Source organism: Platalea leucorodia (genome assembly GCF_965183815.1).
Source record: "Platalea leucorodia genome assembly, chromosome: 24".
Taxonomy (NCBI): Eukaryota; Metazoa; Chordata; class Aves; order Pelecaniformes; family Threskiornithidae; genus Platalea; species Platalea leucorodia.
In genome coordinates, this window is record NC_138846.1 from 1438928 (window position 1) to 1463783 (window position 24856).

Here is a 24856-nt window from a genome sequence, read left to right on the forward strand (position 1 = left end):
GCCGACGTGGAGGGCCGGGGCGGTGGCGAGGGCCGGGGTGCAGGGCGATGCTGACCAAGTTCGAGACTAAGTCGGCCCGGGTGAAAGGTAATGGCGGGACCGGTGCTTGGGCCGTGCCGGGAGCTCCTGGGGGCCCGGGGAGGCCGCGCCGGGAGCTCCCGCCCACCCGTGGGTCCCTGAGCGGGGGGACGGAGGGGTCCCCCGGGGCTGCTCCGGGCCTCTGGGCTCCCGACTGCGCGGAGGCCTCGCTGCCAGCTCTCTCTGTGCCTCGGCAGGGCTCAGCTTCCACCCCAAGCGGCCGTGGATCCTCACCAGCCTGCACAATGGCGTCATCCAGCTGTGGGATTATCGGATGTGCACCCTTATCGACAAATTCGACGAGCACGACGGTCAGTGTGCGGCGGGGCGGTGTGGGGCCCTGCGTGTGGAGGAAGCCTGGGGTCCGAGAGGAGGGAGGGAGGCTCTGCTGAGGTGTTGCCGAGGCCTCTGCCCGTTTGACTTCAGATCCTCTCTATTTTAGCCTGTGTTTCTTCGCGGCCAGTTTGCTGGCCCTGGCCATTGCTTGCACACGCGTAAAGCGGGGTCGTGGTTCTGTTTCTGGTGTGGAAATGAACCTGTAAATACAGCTCTGAAGGGCCTGGGTGTTTTGTGATGGGTTGCTGCAGGCATCCTGATGGAAAGGAACGGGTTTGGGAATGGGATCTCAGACTGTTACGTGACTTTTTATTGTTGCTTTGAAGCTCTTGACTTATTAAATTGTCAGACTTATTAAATTGTCAGACTTATTAAATTGTCAAATCGTAGTGTTTAAGTGGTACAAGGGGCTGCTCCAGCTGTCAGCCATCTTGCTGTGTCCAACCTGCTCTTCCTGTTTGTAGGACCCGTTCGAGGTATTGATTTCCACAAACAGCAGCCTCTGTTTGTTTCTGGAGGTGATGATTACAAGATAAAGGTAAAATTTTACCGCTTTAGCTCTTGTTCTCTAAAAGGTATCATCCAGGGAAGGGAATGTGCAAAGAAACTGGTTAAAAGATGAGAGAATCTGGGTGGGTGGGAAATAGTGTTTGGGAATTGCGATTCTCCTGTTGCAGACGTTAGAGTTAACTGCAGTGAGTTGAAGTCTCTTTGTAGCTTGCGTTAGAAACACGATTTACAACGGAAGAGAGGTTTGTAGGTGAACTGCGATGGGGGAACACACACAAAAAGTCTAGCAGGCGGCGGCAGGTACCGGCATTGTTCTGCTTCTGTGTTGTGCAGGTCTGGAATTACAAATTGCGCCGTTGTCTCTTCACTCTGCTCGGGCACTTGGATTATATTCGCACTACCTTCTTCCACCACGTAAGCTCCTCTCTTACTCACCCCGGTGATGGGTGCCTGCTCCCTTCGTGTGTGAAAGGGAATCTCTTTTGCTTCCCTGGATGGGAATCTTTGCTAAAGGAATTGCGCTGGACTGGCTGGTATGAGGGTGCTGCAGATATGGTGGCCTTCTGTAGGGGTGTAAGAGGCATAAATTCTGCCTCCGAGATCTTAAATAAGATCTAAAAAGGGTCATTCCTGGGGACAGTTGGAAAATACCACGTGGGGAGGGAACATCTGGGGTGTGTATTGCTGCATGTACAGAAGACTTTGTCTTTTTAGGAATATCCCTGGATCTTGAGTGCTTCTGATGACCAGACCATTCGGGTTTGGAACTGGCAGTCCAGAACTTGTGTTTGGTAAAATCAGTGCTTGCTTTAAAAAAGAACTGCACGGTTTGGGGGGCGAGCTGTCTTCATCTCTTGTTTTCAAGCGGAAGCTGTGCTTAGATGAAGGAATAGAACTGACAAAGAGAACTGATCAGTTGTGAATATTTCCATCTATCTCGTCTTTTGCTTCTTTATTCTGATGCCGCTCGTATTCATAAATTCATAAGGCCACATAGACTTGTATTCATAAATTCGCATGTTGTTTGGTTGAAAATTTTTTGAGGTTCAAGTGATACATTTCAGTGCCAAAGCCTGTGAAGTTGTTGATAGCAGAATGGCAGCCCTTGAATGCTCTCTGTAAGAACAGATGTGCTCAGCGTTAACTCTTGAAGAATAGCATTTAACAATCCTGTATTCCTCATCAACCTTCCCGAGACTGAGCTTATTGCTGTTGGTGCAAATTGGAATGTGTATTAATATATCTTATGCTTAAATGGTATTTTCTGTCCTTTTTGTTGTAGCGTGCTGACAGGACACAACCACTATGTGATGTGTGCCCAGTTTCACCCCTCTGAGGACCTGGTAGTGTCAGCCAGCTTGGATCAGACTGTGCGCGTTTGGGATATTTCTGGTGAGCTGCCCAGATCAAGGGGTTACCCAGTGGCAAAGCCCACTGCAAAACTGCAATTGCTGAAAGCCAAGGCAGGCAGGAAAGAGCGGCTCGGCGCTGAGAGCAGGAGGAGCAGCCTGTTGACTGCGGGAGCCTCAGGCAGAAAATTCTCTGTGGACGGGGACCTCTTCCCCTCAGTTTCCACGAAGTCCTAGGGTGTTGGCTGGAAGGGACCTCGGGGCGTCTTCTAGTCCCCCTTTTGCTTGAAGGAGGGCTTCTGCGACAGTAGGTGAGGTGAGCTGGAGGTTTGCGCAGCCAAAAAAACCCTTAAAGACGAAGATTCTGCAACCTAATCTCCCAGTCTGATTTTATAGCCAATATAGGCAACGAGTATTGCTGGCAGAAGGGACGTAGTGTTGTCAGCTGATCAGCTGTGCAGGTGCGCCAGACTTGGAGGAGGATTTTAGCAATTCCTGGATCACCTTTATCCCCTTGAAAAACTCTTGGAGGCAGCAATAAGTCATTTGTTCTGAGAGAAAGATAAAAAGGCCTCTGTCTGGTTTGCAGAAAGGGTAGGGGTTTGGTTTTTTGGGTTGGGTGTTTTTTTTTTTTTTGGTAGTCTGGTTGTGGGTGGTGACAGGAAGATAATATTATTAGGAATTCTTTCGACTTTTTCAGTCTGCTTGTCCGTTTCGTAACACGAAGTGTGGCTTAAAGATCAGAGCAGGAGTTGCAAGTCAAAACTCAAAAGCACTTTGCTGATATCTTAGCTATTTCTTAGTTACACCTAGGCCATAAGGTGACTTAATGGAATGAAATAGGATCCTTAAATGAAAAGCTAGAAATAAAGAAAATATTCGATGGAGAGAAGGGAGTGGTGGGAGGCAGGCGGGGGCAGTACTGGTGGTGTTACAACAGAAACTGTTCCAGAGACAGACTTCATCCGACCTGCCGCTCTCGCCATTGCAGTTTTGGTTGGGCACGCCGCGTTATTTGTAGTACACGCTCAGACGTGGCCAGCTGTGTCAACAGTAGGGGCTGGGGACAGGATATCCTGGTTATTTAAAACCTGTCCCCCTCTCTCTACTGCCAGCACGGGGAGTTTAACAGCTCTTCTGCCAGTAAGCTTTGCTGCTGCGTTCTCCCACAAACACTCTCTCTCAGCAGAGTTCCAGCTGCCAAATTGGTTTGGAGATGGTACAGACCTTTTTTTCTGAGCTGATACGCGATGAGGGGTTTTAGAGACATGCTGAATTATTGACTCAGCTGTCGCTCCAGTCAGACACGACACTGCGAGAATACTAGTGTGTGGAAAAACCTACCGAGAGATGAGGAACGGGTTCAAAATACAATTCCACTCCCTGATTTTTCCCCCGAATGACTTGTGTCCTTCACAGGATGCTCTCCTGGCTCTAGCAGTCTCCTGGGAAGGGTTATTTCCCCATTTTGTCTGATGCCGGTTGTGCACATAACCGCAGTCAGAGACAGCATCATTTGGTGTTGAGCTTTGACTCCGTTTCTGAGTGCTGCTGTTAACTTGCAGCTTCTGCTGACAGCAGTGGCCATTTTTTTCAGCAGGTTTTGGACTTGGGAGCATTGGTTCTTTGATGCCCTCAGTTAAATGAGCTTAAAGGTCGCATTCCAAAATCCTCCTCCCAAAACTGTCAGCTCCTTTGGCAGCCTCAGCAGAGGGTGTGAGGGATGAGGAGCGTGGCCTGGGCTGGGCACCAGAATGTGAAGATGGCCCTGTTGGTTTGAATTCCTACAGAGTTAGTGCTCCTTGGTTTGAAACCTTCTGGTAAAGGATCTTCAATGGAAAACAAGTATGCTCAAGGTTAAAGGGTCTGTTTGCTGCTAATCTCCTGAGAGAGACTGTGTGAATGCATCAGAATAAGCTTGTTTTTTATATATATATATATTAAAATGCATGAATGTTTGTGTTGTATTATTCACCCGTGCTGTGGAATGAAGTCTTTGCTCGTGATGCTGATATTAACTTGCAGAAACTACAAAATAATCTTCTGTTTGTCTCTTTATTATAAGGCTTAACCCCCGAGGAGGGTGTTAGTACTCTTCCCCTGAGCAGAGTGCTTTTCTGTGTGCTCTAACATCGCACACCAGCTCCTGTTTAACCTTACGCATGGCTGGCAAAGTCGGTGTCTGATGCTTGGCGGGAAAATTTCTTATTCTGTCAGGGCTCTGTTTAGTCCATCTGGATGGCCAGCGTAAGCGAGGATCACCCGAGGGTTTGGGCTGGGAAGCCCTGGGACTGGGAGAACCTGAGCTGAGAGTCCCCAGATGGCGCCTGTAGACCTAGACTGCCTCTCCTTTAGTCCCCTCAGCGGGTGTATGTTGATGGCTGGCGAAACCTTTGGTACAACTTCAGCCTCCACTGCACGTCGCTAACTGCCCGCTGAAGGCGAATGGAGTACAGGGACAGGAAGGAACCTGAGCCCAGCAACGACAGAGTCTGTACCCAAGGGCCCTCTTTAGTTGCCATTGGAGAAGGGAATAAAGCGAGAGGCTTTGCCAAGGACGGTCTGTCTTCTTCCCTCCCTCCTAACTTGCAACTTGGCATTCACAGTTAGCATGGTGCCCCTCGACTCTGGTTATTTTAATACCTGTTCTCCTGTGTGCTCGTTTGCATGTTGAGCTGAGGCTCCTTTTCAGGTTTTTTTGTTTAACAGCTGTCCTCAGAATGCCTAATATCTGCCTTTCTTCTGCAAGTCCCCTTTCCGTCCCTGCTCCCTCCCCAGAGCAGCGCAGGAGGCTGGTGCGTTCTGTGAGTGTCCTGCCTTCCCTCTCGATTTGTGCAGTTACGCCAGAAATTTTCCACTTGTGTCCCAGTCCTGTTTCACTGGTTTGTCAAAGGCTCAAGTATGTTCTTTTCCAAAAGTCTTGTGTTTCTTCACTCGTCTTTCTTGGATTATGTATGTTTTATTCCTCCTTTCTGGGGTACTTTGTGTCAGCTTTGTAGAAGTATCTACTCAGCCATTCGAGTCCTTCACCGTGACCCGGACCATCTGTATGTGCACCTCACTCGGCGCGCTGAGCGTCTGTGCTTCGCTGTGAGACGTTGCTTAACACGTCGGTTGCGTTAGACTAACTTTGCCAGAGAGGTTGTTGAGCTGTTAATCCGTGAGGAGTCTGGGAATCAGAACTGCAACAAGAAAAGAATACTTTTTGTCATCAGTATTGTTTGTTTTCTCCTTACACTTCCCTCTGTGTTGGCACCCGTACCAGGGCAATTCTGCTTTTATCCTAGACAGTTTTTTCTTATCCTGGATAAATTTCATGATAGCATCCTTGGGCCAAGTACTTTTAAAGGGAAAAGCATATTTTCTAGGTTTTGTTTTACTGTTGTATGTACGGTCTTTTCCCTGTGCACCATTGGAGGAGAGGCTTTTTTCAATTCTCACTTTCTCTGCCGTGTTCCATGAGGTTTTGATGAAGGGTAGGAGATAGAGGTCTGTTTTAACTGGGATGACTCAGTTTTCTTCAGAAGTGGGAACAGGCTTTATTTCGTATAGCTTTAGCTCCTGAAAATGTTTTGTGTCCAGGCGGATTGTCCAAATCCATAACCAGGAGGTCATCAAAGTGGCATGGGCGAAAGTCCCCTGAAGGGTGCAAGCTCAGATCAGCGAAGGGGTGAGAGGGGGAGAAATGGGAGTTTGTCAGTCCTTTGCTGAGGTGCTGCTGTCTGCATCCCGGCGAGCTGAGGCGATCCTTCGCACGATCTGCTGCGTTGCAGCCTTTCCTTTTGGTGTGTCTAACCTGAGCTTGAGCTTTTGGAGGAAGTGGAAGGGACTCCTGGATGTTTCTCACCCTCTTCCACTCTTTCACGCTCCCAGTTTCCACCTGAAGATGTGTGTAAACAGCTCAGGAGAGCGCTCAACTTGTTGTTAAATTAGAAACATTGTCTTGATAATATGTTTTTTGCTTCCTCCACCCCTGCTTCTCCTTCCTCTTTGTTCCACAAGGCCTAAGGAAGAAGAACCTGTCCCCTGGAGCTGTGGAATCGGATGTCAGGGGAATAACGGGGGTGGATTTGTTTGGGACAACAGATGCGGTTGTCAAGCATGTTCTCGAGGTACAGTGTCAATGTGTGTGCGCAGTACAGCCTTTTCAGGTCTATTTAATGAAATCCCTGTGACACAAATGATCCTCTAAAAGCTCAGAAAAATAGCAGAGGAAAAAAAGAGTTAAAACACCTGACTCAGCTCTGTAGAGTTATATGCCTTTGTAGGTTATGGCATTACTTTTTCTGAGTTTAAAATCTGAAATCTGGAGATGTTTGCATGGTAACCAAACCGATGCAGTTTTCTCTGCACAGCCCTAAGCTCAGTTAAGTAGAGGATGTTATTACCTTGTGTTACTGGAAGCAACGGAGGAGATTATGGTAGAGACAGCCTTCTGTAACGGCTTGTTAAAGCGAGGAAGTGGTGCTGCTCTGCCGCCGAGCTTCAGCTTTGCTCTACTGGTGAAGAACAGTATCCGCAAAGCTTATTGTTGCGTGCATCTGTAATCTTACAGTCTGTAAGCATTCGGCATGAGCAGCACGGGGTATAAAAATAGTGAAAGCTGTGTCTTGGCAAGCCTGTCTGTAGTCTTGGTTGCTTTGTCCTTCCTTTGCTCATTCCATTCGGTCACCAGATTGCTTCGAGTGACTGTTTTCTTTTTGCCTGTAGGGCCACGATCGTGGGGTGAACTGGGCTGCCTTCCACCCCACAATGCCACTTATTGTGTCGGGAGCTGACGATCGGCAAGTGAAGATCTGGCGGATGAATGGTAAGAGGATTCTCGAGGGGGAGCCCGCAGGGAGAAGGGGGTTAAGAGCGGAAATGTACGTTTGAACATCTGTAGGCTGAACCTGGAGGTACTTTACACTTTGCAAACATGTCTGTATGACAGAGTGGGAAAGAATCCCAAGCAGCGTTGGCTTTTGCAGTTTGAGGAGAGCTCAGTTCTCTAGCAAACACTGGTAGCTTGTTTTGATTTGCAGAGACTGCTGAGCAGAAGCAGGTAGGAGCAGAAAAACTTGACTCTGAAGTTTTTTGAATATGCACTGATGGAATAGGAAAGGGAGATGATTCGAGATCCAGAAGCCCTCTATCAGGAGCGGTTGTGCTTCTGTCAGCTCAGTCCAGCCAAACTATGTACAATCTTAGCACCTCTTTAGTAGTCTGGCTTATCTCTTTCTCTGAGGTGAGCTGTGCTATGGGTTAGAGAAAGATCAAAAATGTAGATTGCAGAGAATGGTGTAGTAGCTAATGGGCGATGCGGTTTGCTTTATTATAAAGTGCTTGCTGTGCTTCTGCTATGGCAGAGCTTAACCTGTTTAAGCATTATTTGCCTCATTCTTTTCCTCTTCTGGTTAGAATCGAAGGCCTGGGAGGTTGACACTTGCCGGGGGCATTACAACAACGTCTCGTGCGCCGTCTTTCACCCGCGGCAGGAACTAATCCTCAGCAATTCGGAGGACAAGAGCATCCGAGTCTGGGATATGTCTAAACGGTTAGTGCTTGTCTGACTCAATCTCGTTATGGAAGTATTTACACGTATGAAAGACCTACAGGTATTCTTAGAGAAACAGAACACTAGCAGTTCTTAAAACATCAGTGCTAGCGTTCGATAATTCATGAGTGAGAAGTTGTGTTTTTCACATTTTCTGTCCCTTTGAGACACATGTTAAGAGCAAGGCTTGTAATTGTCTGAAAGCAAGTGGAGGAGGGCTGACTTGCCTAATGATACTGCTGCTGAAAGCGTGTTAAATGAGAATATATTGTTTGACAGAAGACACTGAATACAGTGTTTTGAACTCTCGGTGGGCTTGTCGTGCTGAATGCTAGAGATGGTCTGTGTGGCAAAGCTTAGGATCTTCATTTTGGGAACTGTTTACACCAAGGTTTTCATTTTATTTATATTCCTTCTTCCTTCTGTTGCACATTTAGCACGGGCGTCCAGACCTTCCGGCGTGACCATGATCGCTTTTGGGTATTGGCTGCTCATCCCAACCTCAACCTCTTTGCCGCAGGTAAAAAAAGCTCCTACTCAGTGTCTGACAGGCTGCTGTGAAAAGAAAATATATTCCATATAGGAAATCCGGATAGGATTTGCTTTTCTTTAGCATACTTTGCAGAACACACTGACTTGCAGATGCTTTTATTAAATGTATCGTAGGGCAAAGATCCTTATTTAGTGGAACACAATCTCATTGTGTCAGCTGCAGGTCAAAGCTAGAACAAGATAGCCTATGCCTGAACGAGCTAAATGCTCGAAGGCTAAGAAGGGGCAGGACAGGTCCTAGGGGAACCCACGCTGGACTGTTAACACTTAAAGAAATGTGTGACAGCGAAGCAACGTGTTTCTGGAAGAGTTTCAGATCTTAGGTTTATTAGGAAACGTAAAGGGGGGTGGGCCCTTAGGAAAGAAGTGGAATCACTTAATTCGGTCAGGCTGAGGAGTAGCGGAGGTGGCTGGCAGTCATCCGTTACGATTTTTGCTGGCTCTTTCTTGGTTTGAAGGCCTCGATAGCGTCATCTTCCTGATGAGAAAAACCACAGGGTTTAATTCACGTGTTTGAATTCTCGCGTGCCTTTCCTCAGGCCATGACGGTGGCATGATTGTGTTCAAACTGGAGCGCGAGAGGCCTGCTTATGCTGTGCATGGGAACATGCTGTATTACGTCAAGGACCGTTTCCTCCGCCAGCTTGATTTCAACAGTTCCAAAGACGTTGCTGTCATGCAGCTGCGAAGGTAGGAGGCGGGTGCTCGCCATCTTACAAGAGGTGGTGTCGGTATCCCGGATCCCTTGTTCGTTTCTGGTTTGTGTATTCGCACACCTCAGTTTCAGCTGACTCTTCCGTCAGATGAGCTCACAAAGCCTGCAAGAATTTTTGTAGGTCAATTTTTATCTGTGCATAGATATAAGGTTTTTTTTTTTTTTAACTAGTTTTAAGTTTCAAACTGAAATGCCTCTTTCGTTTGTGAAACACTGATGTTCTTACAGTGTTTCCAAGTGGTTTTGCTTCAGGAAATTCATCAGAACTGAGCTTTTCTGGTACTCGGTACATTTCAGAGAATGAAGAGCGTTTATCAGAAGGTGACTTTGGTAGAAATAATCTTGGTCCACTTTAACTTTCTCTTTTCTTCATGACTCTTCTTCAGTGGTTCCAAGTTCCCTGTGTTCAACATGTCGTACAACCCAGCTGAGAACGCTGTCCTGCTCTGCACAGTAAGTCAGCTTTGCTGCAGCGTCTGCTGAAGAACTTTCCGCGAGGCTGCGAATGTCAGTTCTGTGGAATCCTATCTCAAAACGGGTTTTTCCCTCTCTCTGCAGAGAGCCAGCAACTTAGAGAACAGCACTTACGACCTGTACACCATTCCCAAGGATGCAGACTCCCAGAATCCGGATGGTAGGCATTTCTTATTTCACATTAATCCTTGCGAGTGTTTATTACTGTGTAGCTGTCCCCTCCTCTGCTCTCCAACTGTGTGTGTGTGTGTGTGATATATATAAAAAAGGTTCATTTCTCTAAGCCTCTCTTGTTGGACTCTTTCTCTGTGTTTCCCAGTGCCCCTGCAGCACACATCATTTGGCAGGCTTCCTGCTCACTATATCACACTACACTGACTTGAAAAATTCATGTTCATCCCAAACTTTTACTGCTACAAATATATATTTTATAATTTTGTTATTAGGAACTTTCCGTTTTCCCTTTCGACGCAGCAGGCAGCCTTCCTGGCTTGTCAACAGAGATGGATTTTAACCAGATATCTTTTGTTCTAAGAGGTTTTATACTCTGAAAAGTGGCTGTAAAAGTGACAGTGCCAGGGTGCCAGTAGTCATTCTTCCTCTCGGCAAATTCCAGATCAGTTTTGTGCAATTTACAAGTCAAAACATGATTTAGGAAAAAAAAATAATTCTTTCTCCTAACTATGAATTCCATTTGGGATCTGAAACTCCAGCTGGTTCCTCCTGCCTCTGTCGTCACGGCAGGAAAGATTTTGAAATGAGGGGGAGTGATGAATGAGTTAGACCGGAATCCAGCTCACTTCTTCCTAGATTTATTGATTTCTGCGGGTCTAATGAAGGGAAGATTTCTTTGCTGAGTACAGCCAGCAGGTGTATTTGGAGAGAGAAAGAGAAAGGGAGCTTTTTAGTAACTCTGTATGGATTAAATGTTACTGAATATATTTCAGGTATTTAGTTTGATCGAGACGTTCAAAGCTGACTTGTCTGGGGATGCCCAGAGGAATGGGGTTATTCTTCTTCTAGAGGAAGAAATGTCTAGGCCTCATGAAAACCATGCACTTTTAATGCGTTTTCAAGAATAGCGTAAAATTCCACTGGTTGATAAGTATCTTCTCCAACAAGCTGCTATATATGCAACCTGTAGTCCCAGGACTGTGATGTAGGTGTTTAACACGTGCCTCGGAGCTGTCATCCTTGTGTCCTTCAGCTTATTTGTCTGCCCTACAAGGGAAGCCAGGCTTTCTTATCACTCTTTAACAGTCTTCTGGGTAATACATTTCAGTCATTTTCTGCCTGATCTACAGTCACTGTTAAAGACTTAAAGCCAGTAAAAACGCTGAGTTGTGGAGATTCAGAAAAGCAGGTGAAGTTGCCATCAGAAAACCCCAAGCGGAGCTGGGAGTTGAATTCAGACAAGTCTTTCTTGTGTTGGGTAGCAAATGAGGGCTGAGGGGCGAGGCAGTCGGGTTTAAATCATCGTTTGTTAGGATGTAGATCTGCCGCAAATGGCACTGCGCTTGGTGAAATAGCACTCGGTCCAGCGCGTCAGTCTCCAACACCACTCGTGTTGAGCAGCAGGACTGGTGAGAAAAGGCGCTGAGAACTAAAGGAAATTGTATTTTACCAAAACAGCAGCAGCTCTCCCACTTCACTTCTCTGTTCCCTTCTGCTGCTGCAAAAAGCCTTCTCTGCATCTGAAGCGCATCCTGCAGCACTGTTCCTTCTGTGCCGTCTGACATGCAGAGTGCTGTGTTTGTATTAGCATTTTAAAACCGGGAGAACAGCTGCGTGCTGGGGAGAGCGCAGCCTTTCTCCTCCAGCTCGTTATATCAGTGTGCGGCGGGGAGAGAGAGGGGGGCTTACACTGAAGCCGGGACCCTCGCTGCTCAGTTCGTTTGGCCAGCAAGGCTCTGCTCGTTAGCTTGACAGACGGTGCTGTCGCCCAGGATGGCCCGCTTCAGCGCCAAGCAGTGGCGTTGGCGGTACAGCCAGCCACTTGTCTTGTGCCTTGGCTGGAGAGAAGGGCTGGCGCTGGCCACGCTGAGATCTGAAAGGACATCGGGGGAGGAAATGAGTCTTGCGAATAGCCTCAGGTTAAACATGAATTAGTAGGAAGCAGCTCCAACAGCCAAGATGGGATCAAACAAGACTGACTAATGTGTTGCTGTAAGAGCCTGCCAGAGGTTTTATTCACTGCCTGTGTTTTGCTCTCCCTAGCCCCTGAAGGGAAGCGTTCCTCCGGGCTAACAGCTGTGTGGGTAGCTCGTAACCGCTTTGCAGTCCTGGATCGCATGCATTCGGTAAGGGGACAAGCTTAATAGGGTCATCTTTTTAACGGGGTATGTTGTCAGTTGGAAGCGTGCAGATGGAGAGCAGGGAGATTGGGTTAACAGAATTATTGGAAATCCAAGTCGACTGGCAAAGCATTGTCAGTAGAGAGTGGGCTGCAGACATACACGAAGAAATGGAATACAGTGAAAATGTAATGAGTTGAAATATTATTTAACTTCTTTGCCAGTAAATCTTAGCTCTGTTGCTGGAAGCCTGCTACAGCAGGTGAGTTCAGGAATGAAAGCTGACCAGAACAGGACTGTGAAGCCACCCAGGTCGCTTTCATAGCATGAAAGTCATGGGGAAATGGTGAAAATACAGGTTAGGCTTTTAATAAAGCTCTTTGTTCTCACTTGTGGAGTGCAATAGGAGAAAGAAGGGCGAAAGACCGTCGTGGAAGGTTTTCCCTGCCTGAATTTACTTGATGCGAAGGGGAAGAACAGTCTTGCTCTTTGCCTCACGCAGCATACTGTATTCTTCCTTTTCTTTTTCTTTTTTTCTTTTCTTTTAATTCAGAGTGGGTTTTGGCTTAGTAAATCCGAGTTTATTTCATGCCTGTTCTGTTACTCCTCCCTGCCTTCCCCTTCTCCGCTTGCCGTTCTCCCCTCTCAACTTCCTCATTTCCTTTTTCTATCCACACTGTGTTCTCTCTCGCTTCCCCCCAATACCTGCTTTGTTCATGTACTCACTGTAGAGAGGGCTTGCAAACTGTAGTGACAGCAGTGGGGCTGAAAAGAAAGGATACACTCTGTCTGCACCCTGGCAAACTTGTGGTTGGGTTTTCTAGCAGGATCCTGCTTCGAGAAAGGCTGCAGCTCTTATTTTGGCCTCTTGTCACTGAGGCTCAGCTATACAAAAATTCTGGGTTAAAATAATCCTAAATTTCTTGGTAGAATCTCCCTAACTGTCCTGTGCTGTTACATTTCCTCTCATCAAATGGCAGATCTTAATCAAAAACCTGAAGAATGAGATCACGAAGAAGGTGCAGGTGCCGAACTGTGATGAGATTTTCTATGCTGGCACAGGGAACCTGTTACTGAGAGATGCCGACTCCATCACCCTCTTTGACGTGCAGCAGAAGCGGTAAGATCCAGTCTGCCGGGAGAAGTTTTAATATTGTAATCCTGCTGGCGTGTGCCCTCTGGGGACAAGTAATAGCTATTAATGCACTCCAGAATTTAGCATCAGCTGCAGGCTGCGTCAGACTGATCCAAACCACGGCTAACAACTGTTAGGAAGAGCGGAGCGTAAACATAGCCAAGGTGCAATTTATGCTGCAGGCATCGTGCCATTGATCACAGGGCGATGTGTGCCATAGCCTTGTAAATCCTGTGACTACAGAATCGGGTGCTATAAAAGCGGAGAGAAATCAAAAAACCCAAACTCAGTCAAGCTAAGCTTGCCTGATGTCTTGTCCCTTAGGTTTTATATCTGCTCCAAATGCTCTGTTGGCGGCATGTTTGTGCTGGTGTACGTGTTGCTAGCCACAAAGAAACAGGCAAGGAGTTTGTGCTTTTGGCCGTCTTTGTGGGCTTGAGAAGGTTCTGGATTATCTGCCGTTAGATAAGGTGTGCGTTGATTGCTTATGCCCCAGAACTTGCCTCATTTCCTGATTTGTATGCCTTTGCCTTTCTGGTGGTGTTGGGAGAGTTACAAGTAAATTGAACAATGCAAATGCTGCTTGGAAATACCTGATTTCCCTCGTTCTGTTAGCTGTATCCCTAAAACCGCCTCAGAAATCTAGGTCTTGAAGTCAGTTGTCACTCAAATTTATTCGTTATTGCACAGGTATGGAGAGAGGTTTGTTTTGCTGTACGGGACTGCAGAGACGCTCGGTTCTGCCTCATGATTTTAGAGCTCCAGAATGGCAAAAAGGGGCTTCAGAGCATCAGATTGGGTTCAGGCTATTGGGCACTGGTCGTTATCACACCGAGCTTGATCATAGAGCTTGCTGTGGAGGGGTATTGTTCAGCGCTCTGATGTCAGTCCTGTCCTCTCCCAGAACTCTGGCCTCAGTGAAGATCTCCAAGGTGAAGTACGTCATCTGGTCGGCTGACATGTCCCACGTAGCTCTGCTGGCTAAGCACGGTGAGTGGCGGGGGAGCACAGCGTTTCACCCGGACCCTAGTGCCCGCCAGCTCCTTCCTTGGCTGGGAGCAGAGTCCCTGCAGCACGGCCTGCTAGAGAAGCCCTTCCGTGCCGTGGCTAGCCGTGAAGGTGCAGCTGAAGACATTCGCAGCGTGGGCCCTGCCACTTTGTCTCTTCAGCCAAACCTTTCTGTAAGCTTGTGAAACAGAGGGCTTCTTGTCCTCCTTGAAATGATCCAGCTAATCTCCTTCATAAAGCAAAGGCAAGCGGTGACAATTTAGTTGTGGTTGCCATCGTCTCCTTAGTGTCTGACACTCTGAATATAGTCCCTGTTGCTGGGACTGTGGCAGAGAAGCCGTAATTCAGAGGCAGATGTTTAACAGTAGGGGGTTTCCTAGCCTTACTTTTGGCTTCCTTCTCCAGCCATCATGATCTGCAACAGAAAGCTGGAGTCGCTGTGTAACATCCATGAAAACATCCGTGTCAAGAGCGGTGCCTGGGATGAAAGCGGTGTTTTCATCTATACCACCAGCAATCACATCAAATATGCTGTCACCACGGGGTGAGTCTGGGAGCCGTGCATTCAGTCCACGAACTGGCAGGCCTTGTGCAGACTACCACGGGGTTTTTTTGGCAGACCCCAAAGCTGGTGCTTGTGAAATGGCACTTTTATTACAGCATGGGTGTACCCAAAGACAGCTAGAGCTAAATACTCGTGTTTGGTCGCTTACCCTGTGCACTGGTATTTTATTGCTGGTATTTTATCGTTCATCTGACTGGGTCTGGCTTTTATAATGAAGGCTAAACTAACAGAGAGAGTGTTGAGCCTCCTTTGAGGGAGGGAGTGCAGTCGTACCGAGGTGTTGTGTTGGCATGCCTGTCACGCGCGTGCTGTGTGTTGGCATAGGGATCACGGAATTATCCGCACCCTGGACCTGCCTATCTACGTTACCCGCGTGAAGGGGAACAACGTGTACTGCCTGGACAGAGAGTGCCGCCCCAGGGTCCTCACCATTGACCCCACAGAATTCAAATTCAAGCTGGCATTGATCAACAGAAAGTATGATGAGGTGAGGAGACACGAGAAACCCTGCACTCTTCCTTTCCCTGAGGGTAAGGGGAAGTTGTTGACAGCTTCAGTGCCTGGGCCTTTTCTTTGCAGGTGCTGCACATGGTGAGGAATGCTAAGCTGGTGGGCCAGTCCATCATTGCCTACCTGCAGAAAAAGGGCTACCCAGAGGTGGCCCTGCACTTTGTCAAGGATGAGAAGACCCGGTTCAGCCTGGCACTGGAGTGTGGCAACATTGAGGTGAGGTGGCAGGTGGTGCTGTGAGAAAGGCACGGCCTTTGGGGCATCGCGTGCGAACCTTGCTTTCTGCTGCGAGGAGGAGGAGTATTGGGAAGCAGAAGTATTAATTGAGAGTGATAAGAGTTGAGGATGATAGCAGCCTTACTAAGGTGCAGGCCTTCATCTGGGGACATGATTTAATGCAGTGATCTTTGTAATCCCGTGCTTTCCATCACTGGCATTATCAGCAGAAGCCTGCAGAGAAAACTGCTTCCTGCAAAGCCTTTGTAACCATGTCAACTCTCTTGTTAGATTGCTCTGGAAGCAGCCAAAGCTCTGGATGACAAGAACTGCTGGGAGAAACTGGGAGAAGTGGCGTTGCTGCAGGGAAATCACCAGATTGTGGAGATGTGCTACCAGCGCACCAAGAACTTCGATAGGCTCTCCTTCCTCTATCTCATCACTGGCAATCTGGAGAAGCTTCGGAAGATGATGAAGATAGGTGAGTGCCAGGGTGGTGGCAGAGAAGAATGAGATAAGAGGATCTGAGTGTCATTCCCAGAGGGAATGAGCAGCATCACAGTGGAGGCCAAGAACAGCAAAGCTATCGTGACTGTTTTTTCTTTTGGTTTAGCTGAGATCCGTAAAGATATGAGTGGCCACTACCAGAATGCCTTGTATCTAGGCGACGTGGCAGAGAGAGTGAGGATCCTGAAGAACTGTGGGCAAAGTGAGTAATATCGGACTAACACATGTGGCTCTGGGCTGGGGAGAAGCTGGAGAGGTTGTTGGGATGAACGGTAATTTTTGGAGGCAGATCAGCATAATCCCTTACCTGAGAAACTGGCTCAGATGAGCAGAAAGTAACCCGGGAGCCAGAATAGCACCCAGGAGACCCGACGCAGCTGTAGAGCACGTTCAAATGGTCGGTCGCTGCCTGCACGTTCTGGTCCTAAATCCAGTGACATTCCTAAAGGTGTGGTGCTACGCCTTGGTGTGCTGCTAATCTTTGCTTTGTGACGGTGTGGCCGTGCGTGCTGGGGTGAGAAGTTTTCTTTCTCTAGGCAACGAAGAACGCACACTCATGTTTGTTATATCTCGTTTCAGAGTCCCTGGCCTATCTCACAGCTGCAACTCATGGTCTGGATGAGGAAGCTGAAAGCCTGAAGGAAACATTTGATCCTGAAAAGGAAACAGTGAGCAAACTGACTAATGCTTCCTACTTCATTGCAAGAGCTCTGGAGTTTGGGAAGAAGATGACGGTGGGATCTGGCGTTCGTGTGACTGGCCAGGCAGCTCCTTTCTGGGAGGGAGGAACCGTCTCCATTCCAGTCACCGCTTATCAGGCTTGAGACTGTCTGTGCCGCTTGGAGGCGGGTAGGTCAAAGAAGGGGATTTTCCTTGGCCTTTAACTGTTTTCTGCTCCTTTCTGCTCAGATTCCAGACATCGATCACAATGCAAAGCTGCTGCAGCCTCCTGTTCCTGTCATGCCTCTGGATACCAACTGGCCATTGCTGACTGTCTCCAAGGGGTTCTTTGAAGGAACAATTGCTAGCAAAGGTATTGCTTTGTCCTTGGAAAGCTGCATTCAGCTGAGATACGCAGAATGGAGATATTTGTCTCGGTGGCTCTTGAACTGTTGCTTTTAACCTCAGATTTGTTGTGTGTTACTAACAGTGGTTGGAATCCAGCTTGGCATTTACACCATCTTTGGCAAATCTCTCAAATCTTTGGCCTTTTAGCACAAGATAGGACTCGACGATTGGAGGGGAGGGTGCTGGCCTGACATAATTCTTTGCTTAACACCTGACCCACTCAAGAGATGAGTAAATGAAGGATCCTACCCTTTTTGTAGGCAAAGGGGGTGCCTTGGCTGCTGATATTGATATCGACACTGTTGGCACCGAAGGCTGGGGAGAAGATGCAGAGTTGCAGCTGGATGAAGGTGGGTGAATCCAAGAGTTTCTCTTGCAGAAGTGTAAGTGTGTGCCTCTGTAGGAGCTCTGACTGTTTCCCCCCCGCCCCTTCCATGCAGATGGCTTTGTGGATGCTGGAGAGGGCTTTGGAGAGGAAGGTGTAGGTAAAGGACAGGAAGAAGGAGGCGGATGGGAAGTCGAAGAAGATTTGGATCTTCCCCCTGAACTGGTAGGAGGCTTCCGGGAGTTGTCCTAAGCAGCCCAGTTGTAGTTAGTTGGGAAGGCAATGACAGCTTGTGGTGGTGGTGGTGGGGGAAATGTGTTCTGGGCTTTTTCAGAGACTTGGTCACCACAGCTGTGGCCAGCTCTGATTCCATCTGGGTGCCGGAGACTTCCACACTAATCGCTGCTCTGTGTGTTCCCCCAGGATGTTCCTGCTGGTCCAGCAGGAGCAGCAGAGGATGGATTCTTTGTGCCACCCACCAAGGGCACCAGCCCAGCTCAGGTAGTGGCACAAGTCTTTGATTGTCTTTCTCAGAAACTTTGGCGCTTCTTTTTTCGGGTTCAGTCCTTCGTGTTAACGCTCATCTGTGAGCACAGCGTAGGAACTTGGTTAAGGGGAGTTCGGGGTGGTGAGGGTTGATAAGACAAATGTGAGCGTATCACAGTTCCTCTTGTGTATGTTTCCCTTCCATTCTTGTAGGTGTGGTGTAACAATTCGCAGCTTCCTGTTGACCACATTCTGGCGGGCTCCTTTGAGACAGCAATGAGAGTAAGTTTCCCTGGCATTTCTAGGGAAAAGATTGTGCCCTTGTTTTTTGTCTCTGATCCGGTCTGAAGCTTTGTTTTGTGTCCTTTTGTCAATCATTTTGTACGTTGTTTTCTCTGGGTATAAAATCAGAGGTGCTGTGAGCCTGAGTGATGTCTGTGCGGCCTTTGTACAGCCCTGGACAACTTGTACTCAGCAGATCAATGTGTTTTTCAGCTCCTCCATGACCAGGTGGGAGTAACAAATTTTGGACCCTACAAGCAGCTGTTCCTGCAGACCTATGCCCGTGGCCGTACGACCTACCAAGCCCTGCCGTGCCTCCCTACCATGTATGGATACCCACATCGCAACTGGTAAGCAATCGGGTCAGCTCCTTTTCTGTGCTCTTTCCCTTGTGCAGTGTACCTCGCAGACTCCGTGACAGCTGTAGCCAGAAATGTCTCCTCCCTCTGTTGGGAAGGGAGGAGCCTTCCTGTTTGCTGGATATACACAGGGAGCGTTGTCTTCAGTGGGATTTTTCTGCTGCCTGCTGTTAGTGTAAAGATGTTAAAGAACTGCTTTTATTTTTCTTTTAGAGACTAGAACCAGGGTGAGGCAGTTGGGATGCTGTCTTTTCTAGCACTAATGCTCTGCCTCTGACAAAGCTGGTCTGAGGCATCTGGAGAACCACAGGTGTGTTTTTACAGCGGTGCCTGGAAGCCGCTGTAGAAAAATAAGCCAGACTCCCCAGCCTGCACTAATGCAGAGAGAGCTGGGCATTGTGGGTGGCAGAATTATGGAAGCACAGATGTCTTTTGTGCTAAGCTAATGGCAAAGAAAGACAGCGTGGCCCTAGGTCAAAACATTTCTGAGAAGTTGCTGTCGAGCTGACAATGTGTGTGTTCCTGCTGGCCTCTGCAGTGGTCCCGTTTGTACCCCCGCCCCCTCTTTGGTGCCCCCAGGAAAGAAGCAGGCTTGAAGAATGCCCTCCCTGCCGTTGGACTGAAACTCAACGACCTGATCCAGCGCCTGCAGCTGTGCTACCAGCTCACTACAGCCGGCAAGTTTGAGGAGGCCGTGGAGAAGTTCCGCTCCATCTTGCTCAGCGTGCCCTTGCTGGTGGTGGACAACAAGCAGGAGATCGCTGAGGTGAGAGGCAGGCTCTTCTGTCCGTTGGCTGCATGCCCGTGGGGCAGGAGGCCGCCCGCCTGACTCTGTCTCCCTCTCCGAAAGGCCCAGCAGCTGATAGCCATTTGCCGGGAGTATATTGTAGGACTCTCGATGGAGATCGAGCGGAAGAAGCTGCCCAAAGAGACCCTGGAGCAGCAGAAGCGAATCTGCGAGGTACAGAAACTCTGAATTTCTTCAGTATGAGGGAGATGAGGGGGAAGAAGCAGCCTTTGGGTTTAAAAAGGCGTTGGGAATCCTGGATTCTGCCATTTCCTCCTGTAGAGCAGATGTGGCAGTGATTACCTGGGAGGGGTTTCTTGCAGGATTTTCAGGGCATCCGGTTATTCACGTGGTTGGTAGTGACTGTATCCCTGCTTTCCCTCCTTCGCCCTAATGCAGATGGCTGCCTATTTCACCCACTCCAACCTGCAGCCCGTCCACATGATCTTGGTGCTGCGTACTGCTCTCAACCTCTTTTTCAAACTCAAAAACTTCAAGACAGCTGCTACTTTTGCCCGTCGGCTGCTGGAGCTGGGTCCAAAGCCTGAGGTGGCCCAGCAGGTATGTCTGTGAGGTGCATGGGCAGAAATATCTGCCGTGGCAGACCCTGTTTGCGCTGCTTCCCTCTGGTCAACGTGGTTGCTTTTTGCAGACTCGCAAGATCTTGTCAGCGTGTGAGAAGAATCCCACGGACACCTACCAGCTCAACTATGACATGCACAACCCCTTTGACATCTGTGCCGCCTCTTACCGCCCCATCTATCGTGGCAAACCCGTGGAGAAGTGCCCGCTGAGCGGAGCCTGCTACTGCCCCGAGTTCCATGGGCAGATCTGCCGCGTCACTACGGTAAGGGAGCCTCAACGCCTGGTACCGCCCGCTCCCAGCCCGTGTTTCCCTCAAGAATCCGCTTCAGCAGCTTCCCCGTGCTCCCCCCAAGCTGACTTGGCACGGGTTGCGGGTCAAGTTGAATGTCGGAGGACTTGGCACGTGAGGTGGAACAGTTTGGGAACTGTGAAATACGGCGTAGCTGAAATGCTGCCTTCAGGGACTGACACTGCAGCGTGCGTTCTCAGAACCGTCTAGGCTCTGAACGCTGCAGACGGGGTTGGGCTGTTGAGTTGCTTTTAAGCATTAATCATCTCCCTTTTATTCCTCAGGTGACGGAGATCGGCAAAGATGTCATCGGGCTGCGGATCAGCCCGCTCCAGTTCCGCTAGGGCATGCCTGTCCTGGGGAGGTGTGGGATCGGAGGGAAATGGTCCCATTTCACAGCACGGTGTGGAAACTTTCACCTCCCACCGTTCCAGCTTCTAGTCTAGTCTCTACCGCAGCCGTGCCTGTGCTGTGTCTTACCTGCTCGTCCCCACCCGGGAATGCTGTAGCGAGACTCTCTGCTGCTTCCAAGTAGTAGCCACTTGCGCTGCTGTTTCCAGCTCCAGCTGACGTTTCCCTGTACCATTGTCTCAAGGCAAATCTTTTCCAGAAGGTGAAGGGGGGCTCTGCCGAGCCCTGGTTACCACACAGTGCGCTGCAGAAACTGCTCGAGAGGCCGCAGCTGCCCCTTGTACCCTTTAATGTTGGGCTGCTGACAGAAGAGCTCACAGACCCCGCTGCAGCCTGGAGAGCAGAAGAGCCGAGCCGGGCTCTGGCAGGGAGGCGGCGCTGTCTGGAACCGGGGCCAGCGCAGAGCCTGGCCCTGCGCGGGGGCGGCCCTGCTCCCCGCGGAAGTGGCAAGAGAGCAGCTCAGCATCCAAGTGCCAGTGTTGACTTTTTTGTTTTGTTGCCCCAGCAACTTATCTCAGAATAATCAGCTTCTCTCGTGAATAAAGTACAGTGCCCATCTTGATCTTCCTGTTCTGTAGCTCAGTTGGTCTTGCTGAGGTAGAAGAGACTAGATTTAATTTCCTCTTTTCACCTTCCCCCTCCTCCCTCTTCTGCATTCTTAAGCTACCGGATGTGGAGGGGTTTGAAGTTTCCAGAAAATGGAGGCTGTAGTCCTGAAATAATTTATCATGCCAGCAGGGGCTGCTTCTGCTAATTATTAGTGTGTAATTGCTGTTAGCAGTGCTTGAATGATCCTTAGCGGTAACGCTCCCGTCTTTGCGCTTCCCGTGCGTAGTGGTACCCTTTAGCAACACGCTGCCTTTCCCCGTGGTACTTAACAGGCTGGAGGATCTCCAAAGCCGGGCGGATCGGAGTTTCTGGCAGCGACAAGGGTGAGAACACGCGTGTTCTTGCGTCAGTGGAGAAGCAGAGGGTGGGAGCTAGGGCTCCTCTCCCTCCGTGGCTGGGCCGCTTTCCTAGCGCTTTCTCCTCCCTCATGATGCTGAAATAAAACCATGCCTTACACTAGGGTTTTAAACCTTTTATTTTATACATAAAAATGAGGAATGGGCATGTTGTCATGTGAAGGGCACTGCTTCCAGCTCTGCATCGGTCTTGTTTGAGGAATGTTTGCGGCGGTGGGGGAGGCCCAGCAGCCGGGGCTAGGGGCGAGGGGTAGTGACAAGCAGGGAGTTGTGGCAGGCCACCGCAATGCCCCCGATGAGGTTCAGGAACTCCTGGAAGTCTAGCTGCCCGTCGCTATTCAAATCGAGTTTCTTCATCATCCTGTCCACGACGCCTGGGTCCTTCTGGTTCTGCAAGAGACCAAAGCGATGGGAATCGATGTCTGCCTGCCTCGAGGCAAAGGGGCCCCTGGCTGAACCCCCCAGCCCCGGGTACGGAACCCCAGCTGCCGAATCCATCGCCAGCGGAGAGGGATTGGCGGAGGGAGGCAGAATTTGGTCAGGCCGACTCTTGTCAGGCCACGCTCTGGCTTCTGCTGGGAGGGAGCTCTTCCCGTTGCCCGCCCCGCGGCGCTTGCGCGGGCAGAGGCTTTAATTGCCGCGCCGGGGGCTGAAGCGCACGCTACGGGAGACTCTCCTGGCCTGGATTTTGCTCACCTTCGTGAAGGCAGCCAGCTCGGTGTTCATGAAGGCCAGGAACTCCCTCTTGGAGAGCGTGCAGTTGTCCCCTTCGCGCCCCGCGTACCGCTGGAAGACGGCCAGCAGGGACTCGATGCAGCGTTCGGTCTCCGTGGGCTGCGGGAGCAAGAGCAAGTTGAGGCAGGCGTTGCAGGAGAGCAGTTTGTCTCCTGGAGGAAGGCTGGGCTGAGGGGGCTCAAAAGCTCCCGCAATTGCTTTCCTCCAGGAGTCACCTATGCCCAACCCGTCCAGCTGCATTTTTCTTCGGTATTAATTTCGCGGATGCCTTGGCACAGCGTTGCGGTGCAGAAAGGAGCCGGAGGCTGGGGGAGCGGTTCCTGGGAAATGCCCGGGGGAGCCGTCCCTCCCATCAGGGGAGCGTCCCGGACTGGGGAGAGCTTGCGCTGCAGCCACAGCGACGGCTGGTTTTTTCCATGCTCTCCAGCACAGCTTGGCTGGGGCAGCTTTTCTGGGCAGATAAGCCTGCCTCCCCCTTTCCCTCCCTGGACAGGGGAGAAACTGAGTCAGGAGAGGAAAAAATTGGCTCCCCGAAGTACGGCCTCGGGGCGGGGAGGGAGCTGGGCCGGCCTGGGGGCTTCTCCAGGGCCAGGTGAGGGAGACGGGGCGACGTGGGGCTCTGTCCCCTCCCCAGGGCTCCAGTCTTTGGGGAAGGGCTGGGAGGAGTCCGCCCTTCCTCGCCAGCCTCAGCACCCTGGGGCCTCCTGCCGCATCCTGCCCTGCTGATTCAGCCTTTTTTGGTTAATGCCAGAGGAGCTGAGCTGCTTCCTCCCTCGGCCGCGGGTCCTCAGCACCCCCTGCCCTAGCGCTGGGGGGCAGGGGACGGTGGGCAGAGCTGCAGCCCCGAGTCTGGGGACGGGCATCGGAAGCATCGGTGGGAAAAAGGAGGGGAGGGAAGGGGGTGAGGGGGAACGACACAAATGCCACCCCCTGGCCCCCCGCCCCTGCAGGGACCCTCTTGCGTTCCCTCTCTAGCTCTGCGCCTCTCCCCGCGCCCAGGCCCCGTCCCCGGCAGACGTTTAGCTCAGCTCTTGGCACCGGCTGCTCTTTCCCGTGCCAAAGCACGTCTCGCCTTCAGCTCTGGGGCCGCTTGCGGGAAACGCTCCTCTGCCATCGTCCTCCTGCTCTTACGGAGTCGCCTCTCCCTCCCCGTCCCGCGGTCCCGGCTCACTCACCATGGCTGGGGCGCAAGGAGGGGGCTCGGTCCTCGGCGGGGCTGCGGCGCGCTGTGGCAAAGCCGGAGCCGGGGTGGTTATGAACCTCGCCCCGCAGCCACCGCCCTCCCCGGCGCAGCCAGCGCCCAGCCCTGACTCAGCCCCTTGGGCCGCGTTGGGCAATCCTCGGCTCTAACGGCGGATCTGGACGCGCCTGCAGTCCCCAGCTCAGGAACGCGCTGGGCCCCTCCTCTAGACCCTCGGTCCCTTTCCTTCCCGAGTTTTATTCTTTACGGTTGTTTACACCCACATTTTCTCCTTCTTATCCGTTTTCACCCCTCGGTCCTTTGCCACTCCGCCCTTTATGGCTCCCTTCGCTTCTTCCCCAGGGTCAGGGCTAAGCCCCCCCAGGGTCAGGGCTAAGCCCCCCCAGGGCTGCTCGCTGCTGCCCAAAGCACCCTCAGCATTTTCTCTTGCTTTGCTGAGATTTGGGCTTTCCCAGCTTTTCGAACGAGGCCGACGAAGGCAGATGGGGCACAGGGGAGCAGCGATCCCCGGCCGACACAGCTGGGGCTGCCCACCCGGGGCCATCCGCTGCCCGACCCTGCCGCCCTGAGCGGCTGAGCTTTGCTGAGAGCACCCTGTACCCTTCCCTGGTGTAAAAGGGGAGAAGGCAGCCCCGGAGGGCTGCGGTGCTGTGCTGGGAGCTGGCTGCAGCCAGGATTTGTCCCCAGCGGTGCTGGTCTGAGCTCCTCACCGGGGCTGGCCACCCTCCTGCTGCTGCGGAGCGAGAGGCCCTGGAGGGCTGAAAACAGGGAGATGGGGAGGCGGAGGAGGCACCCAAAAGGCACCCAAAAGGCACCCAAAAGGCAAGTGAGGTGCTCGGATAGCTCGGAGCAGGGAGGACGGGGCTGCGGGGCTTGTGGCGGGCAGAACCCAGCACACGGGGCTGCGATGCCCGGCCGCTCCCCATCCCTCGGCAGCCAGGGAAGCTGCTCGGACACGCGGTGTTTACCCGTGTTTGCACCGACGTCCCATGGTTACGGCGCCCGTCTCCACGCCTTCGCGACCGGCGCTGACGCAGAATCGCCCGCCCCGGGCAGGATTTCGCTGTGACTCCCAGCCCTGGGCGCTGCCGCCTTTCCCCAAAAGCTTCGGGGGCGGCCTGGAGTGGAGAGGCCGGGGTAACGCGGGCTGCCCCCGCGGCGCGCGGGAGCCGGGATGTGCTCTGGGATCTGGGACAGCTTCCAGGGATGAGGCTCTTCGGGAAATCTGGCTGGAGACTGTGACTCAGCAGAGAGCGGGAGAAAGGGAAGCGGCAAATCGGGGGGACAGCTGTCCCCGATATATTTTCCTTTCTTTATTTCCTGCCCTAAACTCTCCTTTTTTCCCATGTATTGGGGAAAAAGTACAGCCCCCGCCTCCTCCAGCCCCTCCCAAACTGGAAACAGCTCAGTCCATGTAAATCAAAAGGATTTTCCAAACCTGGGAGCTGAGGGCAGGAAACCTGCTGCTCTTCTCCTTGGATTTTGCACTTCCACCCGCATTTTGCAAACTCCTCTCTGCGCACAGTAAGATCTGAGCTGGTCAGAGGGGCAACTGTTATCTCCCCCTTTGCACAAGCA

The 24856-nt window shown here is 51.0% G+C and overlaps 2 protein-coding genes across 2 annotated transcripts; one reads left to right on the forward strand and one right to left on the reverse strand.

Moving 5' to 3' along the window:
- The first annotated feature begins 5 nt into the window (after nucleotides 1-5).
- Nucleotides 6-20939, forward strand: COPA (COPI coat complex subunit alpha). Its single transcript, XM_082332780.1, has 33 exons — nucleotides 6-87; nucleotides 276-389; nucleotides 879-952; nucleotides 1258-1338; nucleotides 1639-1715; nucleotides 2207-2316; nucleotides 6276-6385; nucleotides 6984-7083; nucleotides 7674-7809; nucleotides 8247-8329; nucleotides 8901-9051; nucleotides 9463-9529; nucleotides 9635-9710; nucleotides 11768-11850; nucleotides 12825-12964; nucleotides 13884-13969; nucleotides 14393-14531; nucleotides 14877-15039; nucleotides 15132-15278; nucleotides 15570-15759; nucleotides 15892-15987; nucleotides 16365-16453; nucleotides 16695-16818; nucleotides 17114-17203; nucleotides 17294-17403; nucleotides 17602-17679; nucleotides 17878-17946; nucleotides 18160-18296; nucleotides 18885-19071; nucleotides 19156-19266; nucleotides 19492-19653; nucleotides 19745-19939; nucleotides 20251-20939. The coding sequence occupies exons 1-33, from the start codon at nucleotides 48-50 to the stop codon at nucleotides 20308-20310; spliced, it is 3675 nt and encodes a 1224-aa protein (XP_082188906.1). The 5' UTR covers nucleotides 6-47; the 3' UTR covers nucleotides 20311-20939.
- Nucleotides 20940-21443: 504 nt separating this feature from the next.
- Nucleotides 21444-23435, reverse strand: S100A11 (S100 calcium binding protein A11). The gene is made up of 3 exons (XM_082332781.1): nucleotides 23253-23435; nucleotides 22039-22176; nucleotides 21444-21732 (listed from the first exon to the last, which is right to left on the reverse strand). Exons 1-3 carry the CDS (start codon nucleotides 23253-23255, stop codon nucleotides 21580-21582), a joined length of 294 nt encoding a protein of 97 aa, XP_082188907.1. The 5' UTR covers nucleotides 23256-23435; the 3' UTR covers nucleotides 21444-21579.
- Nucleotides 23436-24856: the final 1421 nt, after the last annotated feature.

Excerpts from the sequence above, each read along its gene's own strand:
- COPA (XM_082332780.1), top strand. The coding sequence starts at position 48 with ATGCTGACCAAGTTCGAGACTAAGTCGGCCCGGGTGAAAG. Across the intron at positions 13,970-14,392 it reads AGCTCTGCTGGCTAAGCACG|CCATCATGATCTGCAACAGA; the intron begins GTGAGTGGCGGG and ends TTCCTTCTCCAG. Across the intron at positions 17,204-17,293 it reads AGAGTTGCAGCTGGATGAAG|ATGGCTTTGTGGATGCTGGA; the intron begins GTGGGTGAATCC and ends CCTTCCATGCAG.
- S100A11 (XM_082332781.1), bottom strand. Across the intron at positions 21,733-22,038 it reads AGCTGGCTGCCTTCACGAAG|AACCAGAAGGACCCAGGCGT; the intron begins GTGAGCAAAATC and ends GGTCTCTTGCAG.